The 12,865-nt window shown below is 42.7% G+C and overlaps 1 protein-coding gene across 2 annotated transcripts in view; it reads left to right on the top strand.

Annotated features, from left to right (window-relative positions):
• Armc3 (armadillo repeat containing 3) overlaps positions 1-12,865 on the top strand; it is a 90,483-nt gene that overhangs the window by 72,432 nt on the left and 5,186 nt on the right. For both annotated transcript variants that reach the window (XM_021652249.2, XM_060372381.1), the window contains 6 exons: positions 280-448; positions 2,573-2,670; positions 3,580-3,681; positions 4,015-4,122; positions 7,730-7,927; positions 9,963-10,125. In XM_021652249.2, the coding sequence (XP_021507924.1) occupies positions 280-448; positions 2,573-2,670; positions 3,580-3,681; positions 4,015-4,122; positions 7,730-7,927; positions 9,963-10,125 (838 nt within the window). The remainder of the gene's footprint in view (positions 1-279; positions 449-2,572; positions 2,671-3,579; positions 3,682-4,014; positions 4,123-7,729; positions 7,928-9,962; positions 10,126-12,865) is intronic.

The following is a 12,865-nucleotide window of genomic DNA, read 5'->3' as shown; positions in this document are numbered from 1 at the left end:
ACAGAGCCACAGCTCACAACCAAGCTTTTAACACAGACATTTGTCTAGGCTATATCCCTCTAACTGTTTGAATATGAGTCATTGCATGGCATTTATGTTCTCAGAAAGTGATGATTTGTCTTCATAATTCTGTCAGTTGTGCCTCATTTAAAAAGGCAGGGGAGGCTCTGAGCTTTCTGTCTCAGTTCTTGCCCAGGAGCTCAAGGATATAAATGGGGACTCACTGCCAGTTGGATTGGAGAAAACAAACAACTTTTTTTTTTTTTATTTTATTGACAGGGCTCTAGACATCCTTGAAGAAATTAATCTATCAGTAAGTCGGAAAAATAAGTTCAGCGAGGCAGCCTATAACAAATTGCTCAACAACAATCTTTCCCTGAAATACAGCCAGACTGGCTATTTGTCATCAAGCAACATAATTAGTGATGGATTCTATGATTACGGTCGGGTAAGTGGTGGCACTTATTTGTGTTTTACTATGATTTTCTCTTTAATCATGATGCCATTACATTGCTATTTTATAAGCCCCAAACACACTTTATATTTTTACAGTTAGAAATGTGAGGATCAGCACTTTAGCCTGGACTTCTTGTAGCTATAAGATTTTGCATTCTCATACAGTTTTAACTAGATCCTATTTAACTTGTACTTTAAGTCAGCTTGTTAATTCAAACCCCAGTAACATTCCACGACACACACACAAACCACTGAGAAATTGCTCCACAAAAAGCTCATTTTATTCAATGATGAGTAATTTTGAAAGAATTACTTTAACATCAGTACAAAGACGCTTCAGGGGAACTGAGGACAAGAGCAGGAATTCAAAGCACAGAACCCTGACACACAGGGAGACACTGGCAGAGAGAGGGGCGTGAGTCTTTGAAAAACTCAATGAGACAATATTCTCTATAAAGGAGAATTCTGATCCACTCACTCTGTACGTACTGTGCTTCCTTTCCATGGGAGGAATATGCAGACACAGCAATATGCTAAAGCTGGGTGGGGTGTAAGAGAGGGTGGAGCAGAGGGCATGAAGGCATCTAAAAACTATGAGGCAACAGAGCTGCGGCTGCCATTTTTAAAAGGGTGGCCAGGCAGCCCTTACTGAGCATGATGTATGAATAAAAACTTGGATAGAGTGGGGAAAGCTAGCTTGGGGGTTATCTGGGAAAGAAATTTCTGAGCAGAGGTATAATGGCAAATGTGCTTGGCATGTCTAAGGAATATCAGGATGGGCTGCAGACCAGAGCTGAGCTGATAAAATGGAAGACTAGAGATGCTATTATTAACCAATACATCAAATGAGTAAAGGAGCCCAGACCATATAGTTCTTGAGGACCGCTGCAAGACCTCAGTCTTAAATGGGAAATGGAACAGGATCCTCATAGAATGAATGATAGGATCTGTCTTGGTTTTAGACAATTGCTTTGAATTGTTTTGAAAAGATCATGGAAACTCTCTTGGATTGGAACAGCATCCACTACTTGATCACAAGGAGACAAAGAGGCTGATCTATCTATCTGCCCTCTTCCCTCAGGCTGGCAAAATTACCCTCCAACTCTTTTCGTGCCTTTGTACTCTCAAGTTGACAGCCTCTCTTTTATTATTATTATTAATATTATTATTGTTCTTGTTGTTACATACACACATACATATGTATGTGTATACATAGGTGGATCGATGGATTGATGGTTTGATGGATGGATGATGGACTGTTAGATTAACAGACTGATAGAACAAAAGGGAAGAGAGAGAGAACATATTGAGTCCATTTTTACTGTTTGTGTGTACGTGATTTTAGGGCTTGATTACTCTGCGTTGGAAACCAATAAGGAGGCTCACCCCTGAGAGAGGTGAATCCCCTTCTCCCAGCAGTCATTAGCTGCTTGTGGTTTTTTGTCTAGAAGTGGGACTCTGAAAATGTCTTCCCTTTCTGTTAAGATGCCTGTGTTTGCTTGTGTGTATGTATGGGCACCATGTATATGCCTGCTATCTGGGTAGGTCAGAAGAGAACATTAGATCTTCTGGGCCTGAAGTTACAGACAGTTGTAAAATACCACATAGGTTCTCAGAACCTGGGTGCCCTTCAGGAGAAACAAGTGCTCTTAACTGCTGCACCATCCTTCCAGCTGCAGCTTCTCTTAGATAGGCCTGTGAGATTTGGAGAAATCGGTTTCAGCCCACAGTACTTTCACAGGCAAAGTCTTCCCTGGAATATATAGATAGATTCTGGAACAAATACTTCTAGGGACCGTGGAAACAGTTATGGTATGGAATGGCTGAGGGCAAAACAGCAAAGAATGTGTGTGTAAAGGAGAGTGTGTCTGCAAGCTTCAGGCTTCTGGCTCTAATTATGTATAGAGATTATCTATCTATCATCTATGTATCTATCATCTATCTATCATCTTGTCATCTATATATCTATCATCTACTTACCTACCATTTGGTTTGCTTCTTTATTATCTATCTGCAGGATGTGTGCACATGAATGAATTAGACCCTTCTGTCAGCACTCATGTTTTAACTATAACACTTGCAGATGATCAACTTTTGTGTTCACATTATCTCACAGATAAACCCTGGCACCAAACTTTTGCCCCTGAAGGAACTCTGCTTACAGGAGGTGAATGATCAACGTGCTGTTCTGTTAGTCAACAATAAATCTGACACGTGAGTCTTTGGGGTGGGGTACTGCAGAGAGGGAAGCATGCAGTTTTTTGTTTGTTAATATACAAGTACATAAAAATTCCAGTATGGCTTCTTCCCAGCTGTATCTAACACTGAATGTAAGGGCTGTCCATAAACTCAGCCTGACATGGAACTACCTGTATTTTCAATGGATTTGGGAAAATAACCAAAGAATATGAAGTGTATAAAAATTGACTAGTCTCCAGAAATGTGTAGTAGCATGCAATGACCACCCGTCAATTTTCTTATAATAAATAAATGGTAGAACTAAAAACTAAAGCATCAATTAAAACAAACAAACAAACAAATAAACAGGGTCTTACTGTGTCGTTCTGGTTGGCCTGGGACTCACTATGTGGCCCAGGTTGGCCCTGAAGTCATATTCACCGATCTCTGCCTCTAAAGTGCTGTGATTAAAGGTATGCGTCACCACGCGGGCTGCCAACTTTTTGGTTTTTTAAACTGGATCACTTGTGGCACAAGCTGGCTTCAAACCCTCTTGTAGCTGAGGATGACCTTGAACTTCCACCTCCATCCCTGAGTGGATTATAGGTGTGCACCACCAGGCATGATTTACATCATGACAAGGATCAAACCCAAAGCTTTGTGCGTGCTAAGGCAAATCCCCTGCCAGCCGAGCTACAGCCAAGTCCTATGAACCTGTATATCTATATATTACCAACATGCTACGTATTTCATACGAGTATTTCCTGTTCAGGCTCAGGAAAGGTTTTTAAATTTATTTGTGTCTTAACTTCTCCCTTATGATTTTTAAAAATAGTATGGCACCATTGAAAGTCTTCTGCAAATATGACTCTCCCAAAAAATCTGTTTTACAGGACAAAGTTACCATTGACAAGTTTTAGTTTGTACTTAACTTCAACATTTTAGGTCTCCACCTCCGTCTATGGAGGACAAATCCGCAGATCCTGCCTATGGACGAAACATTTCTTCTTCAGCCTCCTTGAGAAGGGGAAGCAAAGAGAAGGCCAAGTAAGGACACATTTTATCAAAACTCAACCAACCCACCTAGAGTGGCTACTAAATTCATTTTCTTTTTATGGGGATTGAGCAGCATAATTGTTTTGCAAACTTATGTGACAAAGCTGTCTGGGGGGAATTGGAGGTAGAGGACCTGAGATTGAGGCTGTTCCCCTGAACTGTGGGTAGAATAGGCCCTGACTGTTCAGTGGTGACTGAACCCGAGCATAAAGGAAGAGAGAGGGCCTTCTAACGATTATCTTCTTTAAGGTGTATCTTCTATGCCCGATGTTAGTTTGACTAGAATGAACTGTGTGATTTTCAAATAATAAAAGAGAGAAACAGTTTTCGTTTTAGCCCTGGATTTGGATCTCCCACAGAAGAAAAGTCAGAGCCTGCATCAGGACGAAACACTGTCGTTAGCAGAGGTGCGACCAAAGAGAAAGGATCGAGGTAGGAAACTCATTGTTTTCTTCTCCCAATTTCAAGCATGACAACTTGTAATTATGCAGCAAGGGTGCATGGAGGGAGGTGGAGCTTCTGGTTACCCTGTGCCGGCCGTGGAACCCGGCATCTCCATGGTGGACTTCACACAGAGCCACAACCTCGCACATAAAATCTCCTCCTTAGCAGCCACACTCCAGCCATAGGTAGCTTGCTGCCAGAGACTTTGCCTAGCAAGTGTCATATCTGGGTTTGAGCCCCAGCACTGACTTTTGAAACCTACACACTGAATGAGGCAAAAAGCCTGGGTTGTATTGTAAGTGTTTGCTTTTGGTCTGTGCTGGCTTTGAAAATTTTACCCAGAATTTCTCCTGTCTTTGGATAAGTCAGGTTACCCTGGTAACTACTACCACCGAGTACTACAGTGGCTGTCATTCAAAAAGGACAGCACTTGTCCTCAACTACTCTGCCCCTAGGGAACAGGAGCGAGAGGAGAGTTGCCCTTTCCTGATGGCGCTCTCTCGTCCTCTCCTAGCTGTGTTCCCACCCAACCTTAGGGCGAAGAACTCAAAGGAGGGAGAAAGAGATGGATTGGATGGTTGGAACAGTTACAGTGTGCTTTGTGCTTCTGTGGTTGATGTATTCTAATACCCTATTTGGGGCTGGGGAGATGGCTCCGTGGGTGAAGTGTGTGCCTAGTATGCACAGAGAGCCGAGTTCAGTCCCCAGTAGGACATAAACCCAGCACGGTGTTCCCCACACACAGTCTGGTCCCACCTGCAGTCCCGCACGCTGTGGTAGAAGCAGGGAGAACAGCAGTCCAGTGTTAGCCTAGGCTTCACAGAGAGCTGGGTACCACCCTGGGCTAACTGCCCGACAAGTGGGGTAGGGGAGAAAAATGGTTTGTACTGACTAACAAAAATTGAAGGAATCTTTGATTTCTTTTTTCAAAATATTCAAAAGGAAACTTCATGTGAACTTCAGTTGATTTGTTCCTCTTACCCTGTGTGGTCAGTAACGGGTAAAGATAAATAGTTCCCACCCCTAGTTTGCTTCATTGAAATGTAAACTCAATACTTGTACTTTACTTAACTTAGGTGCTGCTCCTGCCTCCCCAGGTTAGCGCCTGGGTCTTGGCTCGTTTGAATCTGGATCACATTAAGTTCCCTGTCAATTAGTTAATGAGTGTTTCAGTAATATCTGTTGCTTAATCTTAATACTGTGAGAGTCTAGACCCCTGAACGCAAGATCTGCATCTGCGCATACAAGGAAGGGTGTGGCGTGTTTAGCTGAAGCAGCAGTTCCTTTACCTTAAAATTGATGTGCTTATTTACACAGAAATAGTGGCTAAATTATGCTAGAAAAGTTGAAATGTAGAACTAAGGTCAGTAAAAAGAGGGAGCTAGAAGCAGAAGTACTTAGAATCCCTCCGTCCCCTAAAGCTACAGCTGAGTTTTAAACTTGTCACTGCTGGTTGACCCCTAGAGGGGGACTAGGAAGCCCCACGCTGACCTACCTGGACCCTTGGGACTTGGTCTTTTCATTCATTCAGATACCCCACCCCCATCCAAGGGTATTTGGACAGACCTATTGATCTGTCCCCACAGGAGTGTGGGGTCACCATTCTTTGGTAAATAATGTCCTTTATTGCACTTGGCCCTTTAAATTATCAAGAGGAAAAATTACTAAAGCTAAAAAATACAAAGAGGGGCCATTAGAGTCTGGGGTCACTTTGGCTGCGAGGTGAGAAGGCTGAGCCTCACCTGAGACTCTTACATCCTTTCAATTTCCGTGATTTCCTTGAAAACAGACCATGGAGACAATCAAGGGACATCTCCCCCTTCCTCTTAGAGAAAACCTCTTAGAAGTTTTCTGTCAGCTTGAATCATCTGGGAAGGGGGAAACTTACCTGAGAAAATGCCCCAAGCAGCCTGTAACCATGTCTGTGGGGCATCTTCTTTCTTTCTTCTTTCTTCCTTCCTTCCTTCCTTCCTTCCTTCCTTCCTTCCTTTCTTTCTTTCTTTCTTTCTTTCTTTCTTTCTTTCTTTCTTTCTTTCTCTCTTTCTTTGTTTATTTGTTTGTTTTTTGATTAGTGACTGATGTTGAAGGACACAGCCCACTGTGGGCCATGCCATCCCTGGGCTAGAGGTCATGGGGTGTGTAAGACAGCAGGCTGAGCAAGCCATGAGGAGCAAGCCAGGAAGCAGCATTCCACATGGCTTTTGCTTCAGTTCCTGCCTCGGGCTCCTGCCCTGACTGTGTCCCTCGTTAATGGAATGTGACCTGAGAGGTGAAAGCTGAAATAAGCCTTTTCCTCTCTTACCAAAAGTTGGTTTGGGTCCTGATGTTTAATTACAGCAACAAAAACATTACCTAGGATAGAGTCACTTGTTTTCCTGTCAGTTCTCTGTCCTTTTCAGCTAGTGCCACACCTTGGCAAAAGGCTGGCAGAGTATTCCCCTGGGGTGGCGTGGCAGAGCTGGAGATACTGCAAAGTAAAGATAGCGGACTGTTGGAGAAGGGAGCAAAGGCTTAGAGCACATAGTTAGGAGAAGGGTGCCTAGCAGGAAGTGGATCATGGCATCATCAGCCAGCCAAGTTAGCCAACGGGAGTGTGTGAAGACCAAGCTAGTCCAGCCCCCATGCTAGGGATAATAGGTGTAAAACTGAGTAATAACTCTCATGAAATGTAAGCAGAATACCCAGCACAATTAAAGCTTTTTATTAGCCAAGCAGTGGTGGCACACACCTCTAATCCCAGCACTCAGGAGGCAGAGGCAGGCAGATCTCGGAGTTCAAGGCCAGCCTGGTCAACAGAGAGAGTTGCAGGACAGCCAAGGCTACATAGAGAAATTCTGTCTCAAAAAACAAGCAATAAAGTTTTTAATTAACATGCTGCAAAGTTGCTTTTTGTTTCAAATTCTACAGAATTTTAAAGAAGGAATTTGTGTAAAACACAGTCAAAATAGAAAACAGTTCAGCCATGCCAGAGCCCCAACACTGGCATTCCCCATCTTGTCCCTAATACAGCAGTTCACTCTTTTTTTTTTTTTTTTTTTTTTTTTTTTAGATACCAGGACTTGGCGGTGGTGCTTTCCTGTTGTTTTTGTCTTTTCAAGGTCTCCCTAGATAGCCCTGGTTAGCCTGGAACTCACTTGTAGACCAGGCTGGCCCTGAACCCACAACAATCTGCCTATCTCTCTGCCCCCAAGTGCTGGCATTAAAGACATGGACTACCCCAGGTCCAGCCAAAGATAATTTTTATAGGACACTGATAAGGTCCATCCAGCATAATGCCTTTGAGATGCTAACAAATTGTTTTGTGTACTAGTGGTTTATTCCTTTTTATTCTTAACAAATATTTCATTGTATGGGTTTAGTGCTATATCGCTATCTCTTACCGAAGGACATTTGAGTTGTCTCTAGGGTTTTTTAAATTTAAATTAACTTTAGCATACAAATAACACGCTTTATCATGGTATTTTCATTCATATGTGTCATTGTATTTTGTTCTGATTAATTGTCCTCTCCTTATTCCTCTGATGCTTTTCAATTCCGTGCATAGTTAGTATTTGGTCATTTAATTGTCTGGATATGGGGTTGTTTACTCTCAAAGGAAAGGAAGAGGGAAAAAAGAAGAAGAAAAAGTAAAGGAAGAAGAAGAGATTCTGACAGTGCCCAAAATGGTGGAAGGCATCTTGGACAGAGAATGGTACCCTCCTCCTGACCCTGAATTCTGTGTGTATGTGTACGAGGTGACCAAATCAATACTGCCCATCGTCAACATTAAGGAACAGATTGAGGCTCTTGCCAAGTGAGTCCCTCCCCTCCCCGCCCCCGTACATTTATTTTAGTTTCTGAATTTTAAAAAAGTTTTAGTGGTTGGCTTTTTTTTTAAGTTAATTTAAAATAAAACCAACAAGATAAACCGCAGTGGTTCACGGCGCTTGAGCCAATGACTCCAACACAGAAGCCATGAATTATGGGTGCTCTTCATTTCGTTAAGCTACATTTCTGTGAAATCAGAGCTGAAGGTGTTTGGAGACAAACACCTGTTTGTTTTTGTTTTTTTGTTTTGTTGCCTAGCTAAGCTGTTAAGAAGCATCTTTGGTATAATCTTATCGAGGTTATGAGTAAGCCTGTGTTTAAGAATTAAATCATTCCTCTGTTGTATGGGGCACTCACCATTTAAAGGCATCCTATTGTGAGTTCTCTACAAACTCTCCCCTTCCCCTTCTTTTAACGCAAATAAGCATCCGTTTTTCTGATGGGTGTCTGCTAGTTTGCTCTATCTCTGGAGTGGACTTTGGGCATTCTGAGAGCTCGCTGCTGGGCAAAGCAGAGCTCAGTGTAAGCCCCGGAAGTGCCCTGTCCGTGTTTGGGCTCCTTCCGCCTTAACATGAGGCCTGTAAGCGAGCAGGAATGACTAGAACCCCGGGGTGGGCTCCACGAATGACACGACCCAGCAGCGGAGCTGCTCCTCCAGCTACAGAGGCCGCCTCTCCGGGAGCTCTGGCCACTCCAGCTCGGGCAGCAGTCCACAGACCAGGCAGTGCCGACTGCCAGCCTCGCAGAGGCCAGACCCTGACTTCTGTCACCCAGGACGAGGCAGAACGAGGCTGTTGTAAAGGATTTGGCTCTAAAGGATTTCCAGGGTCATTAAGATTCGGGTCCTGTGAACATCTGTCCAGTTCTTCACAACACCGAGTTCCCTCGGAGGCTCTGCTCATCACTTCCACTTTTTTAAAGTAGAACCGATGCTAGATAGCAAGCAAGAGAGTGGCCCCAGAGGCCTGTCCCACCACCCGAGGAGCGGTGGAGGCAGGTGGATTGCTGGCTCTGCTCCTCCGCCCTTTGGCTTGTTTTGTTTTAAGCTTTGGAGTTTTCCTTTGCTTCTGTTTACTTGCTCTGGTGTTTTTTGTTTGTTTGTTATTGTTATTGTGTTTGGGGGTTTTAAGATATTATTCATTACAGTACAGCCAAAGAAAGGCTAATCTTTCCTTTAAATTTTCAAATTTTCTTTTCTTCCCCCTAATTATGTTCTTAGTTATAGAGACCTTTTAGAAAAGTATTTATTGACACCATCATATACAATCGTATTGTTTTGGGGGAAAGAAAGTATTCCAATTTCATTATCTCCCACCCATCTGCTACCCTTTCATACCTTTTTTCTTTCCTCCTTCTTTTCCACTCTTCTTTGATGTCAGTGTTCTGTGATGTGTTATCTTCCACAATTAAAAAGATTAATCCTAAAGGAAAAAATATGAAATTCACACTGGACTACACCCGTGTAATACACACTGGTGTATGCCCAGTCTTTAGAAGACAGAAGCGGGATGGGCTCCATGCGGGCAACTACAACCTGGGCCACACACTGAGATCGTGTCTCAAAAGAACAGGCCCTTTTTTCTTGATACTCGAAAATGCCCATGAATGTAATGAGAAATTTGACTGGTTTGCTCTTGCTTTTGAGTTTAAATTCCTTCTGAAAGAAGAAAATTGGTAAAAAGCCTTCACTTTCAGACTAAAACACTTAATACTGTTCACAGTAAGATAAAACTTTGAAACTACATTTATATTTAGTGTGATAGTCATTTGGTGTTATATCAATTGGGATCTTAGCATTCATTTTCTTTGTGTTGAATGAAATCAGCAGAATTTCAGTTTATATATGTTTGTGATTGTCTCAGTATTGTAAAGCATGTTTTTTTTCCTCTAAGTATTTATTTTTTAAGTAAGCAAAAAAAAAAACAGAGGAAATATAGCTTTTACATATAATATTGCATAAAAGATCCAAAATAAATTATTAAAACTGACTTTTTTTTTTAATCTCACTGTAATGGACACAGATATGTGGCAGATAAAATGGGCGGTAAGATTCCAAAAGAGAAGCTATCTGATTTCAGCTGGGAACTTCATATAAGTGAATTGAAATATCAACTGAAATCCAATGTTATACCAATTGGATATATCAAGAAAGGAATCTTTTATCATCGAGCTTTGCTTTTCAAGGTATTTAAAATGTTTTATCTCATTTCCATTAGGTTAAAAAAAAATTTGTCTTTATCTCACCTGAATGTATCAGTTGGTAACATTAACATGAATCTTTGCATTTATATGCATTTGATTTATATGTATTTGTATGTATGCATACACAAACACACACAGGCATATGCACCTGCATATACATTTTGCCAGGCTGCTGGAAGGATATTCACTCAACTTTTATCATCTACCTCCTGTCATTCAGAGAATCTTGCAGAGTTTGGAGGTCAGTGGCAGTATTGTGATGGATCGTGCAGTTAAGAGGTACCTATGTCCCCACGGTCATATCAGAGAAGGGTTCAGAGACAGGAATGACACATAGCCAATTCTGTTAGAGACCACGCAAGGTTCCCTCAGGTGTCAGGCGTGGTGGGGCTCACACACCCGTTATTCCAGTTCCTGGAAGGGTGAGGTGGGAATATTTTCTAGTTTCAGGCTGCCGGGGGCAGAGCAAGACTCTGCCCTTTAAAGACAAGGCTGGAGCAGAAAGCCACCGGTGCGCTCTCCTTTAAAACTCTGCTTTATTGGGGTGTTTAGGCCTCTCCCTCCCTTCCACCAACCCCCAACCTTAGGTAGGAGAGAGGGAAGGTTAGTGGGAAGAGGGGCCCAGACCCCTTTACTTCTCCCGGCTAGTTAGGACCTCGGGATTCTTTTAGGGCTCCATACCAGCGTCCATCAACCGCAGACTCAGCTGAAGTGTTTCTCTCCATCTGTCTGCTCCACCACCACACCATTTCTGTTCCCTCCAAACTGCTCCTCTCTGCACACCAACACCAAACCCCATCACACACCATATAGCCTCTTTCTTGGCCTCACGTTTGTACTCCAAGTCCTAGACCTCGATCCCCCCTCCATGTGGCAGGTGGCAAAGATCATGCCCCACGTGTGACAGTTATCATAACAGGTGTGGGCAAACTGTGGACCAACTAAAATCCCACACTCAGGATTAAAAAAAATTATTTACATAATATACAAAGAACCCAAAACTTCCACTATATAAGTTTCAGAGCCAGAAATGTAGATCAGCTGATAAAGGCACTTCCCCACCAAAGCAGATGACCTGAGGTTGGTTCTCAGGATCCACATAGAGAAAAAAGTGCATGTGCATAAATAAATAAACATCTACACATAAAATAACCCTGGTATAAGAATTAGCTTCCATTTAAGAAATGCAAAGGATATCATTTAGATAGAAAAGCAGGAGAAGGAGGGAGAAGAAAAGAAAGAGAGAGTGTATGCATTTCAAAGGCCTGATATGGGGCATCAAATGAGGCTGCTCTTCACCCTAAAATTTGAGTAGCCACTGAAAGTTGTAAGTGGGGTGTGTGTGTATGTGTGTGTGTGTGTGTGTGTGTGTGTGTGTGTGTGTGTGTGTGATGTGATATAATTCTGAAAGACCATTCAGGCTGCAGAAGGGGGAACAAGTTAGAACAGACACAGAACTAAAGACAGGATGAGCCTTTAGAAGGTGGCGGGTCAAGTGATCCTTACTGAGGGTGCTCCATGTGGAAGGAGAATGAAGCAGAGATTTCACCTGAAAGGAGTTGGTATTTGCCTGAAGATGGTGGGGAGAATTCCCAGGACATGAGGAATGACCTCCAGGTTCTGGACAGGGCAAGTAGAGAAGATGGCACCATTCACCGAGAAGTGAGGCTTAAGAGAGTGTGGCCTTTTGATCCATTGTGTAGGAACTTAGAAAACGTTTTCCCACCCTACAGACTGAAAGATTAAATTTCTTTCATCTTCCAAGTACTTATAAACTTCTGTAATAGTGACTTTTCTCCTTTTTGTCACCAACCAATCATCTGACAAGAAGCAGTTTAAGGGAAGAAAGGTTAGAGAGCTCAGTCTACCAGGGCCTGGGGAGGTATGAGAGCCACATCTGGTAACACTCCACCACAGTCAAGGAGCAGAGAGAGAAATGCTGGCATGCAGTTCTTCTCTTTCCTTTATGCAGTCTGGACCTCAGCCCATGGGATGGTGCTTCCCGCATTCAGAGTGTCTTCTCTCCTCCCTGTGCAGTTAAACTTTTCTTATAAATACTCTGTGGCGTGTCTACTAGGTGATTCTAAAGCCCATCAAGTTGATGGGGAACTACTCTCAATCTACCACGTGTCAATTTGCTAACTATACCCATCATTTTAAGCAAAAAAAATTCCATGTCTCATTCTTGAAAGCCTTGCAGGCATCTTGTAATGCAAACTGCACTTAGTTATCTGTAAGAATTCCTCAGATCCTAACAGTCCTACCATTGTACAAAAACCCACAGTCCAAAGTCTACTCTAAGAGTCAAAGCAAAATCCTAACTATGATTCCTGTAAAAGCATTTTTTCAGGTTGCATAACTCTGACAATCATTTCACAGAATAAACATTGCCATTCTAAAAGGGGGGAACACGAACACAGTAAGAAAATATTGGATCAAAGTAAGATCAAAACTCAACAGAAAGCTGAGTATGGTGGCGCTTAGCACTTGGAAGCAGAGGCAGGCAGATTTCTGAGCTCCAGGCCAGTCTGTTCTACAGAGTGACATCCAGGGTTATACAGAGAAACCTTGCCTTGAAAGACCAAAGCAAACGTTTCAACAGGGAAAACATCAGTTCCTGCAACACCATGTTCAGCATTTGGAGCCTGTAATGCAATCATCTGGGCTTCTGGAACCCTGCTCATCCAACTTGTCTGCAGCACATGACTGATAGCTCTTGGGC

Source organism: Meriones unguiculatus, chromosome 19 (genome assembly GCF_030254825.1).
Source record: "Meriones unguiculatus strain TT.TT164.6M chromosome 19, Bangor_MerUng_6.1, whole genome shotgun sequence".
NCBI lineage: Eukaryota > Metazoa > Chordata > Mammalia > Rodentia > Muridae > Meriones > Meriones unguiculatus.
This window is presented reverse-complemented; position numbering and strand designations above follow the sequence as displayed.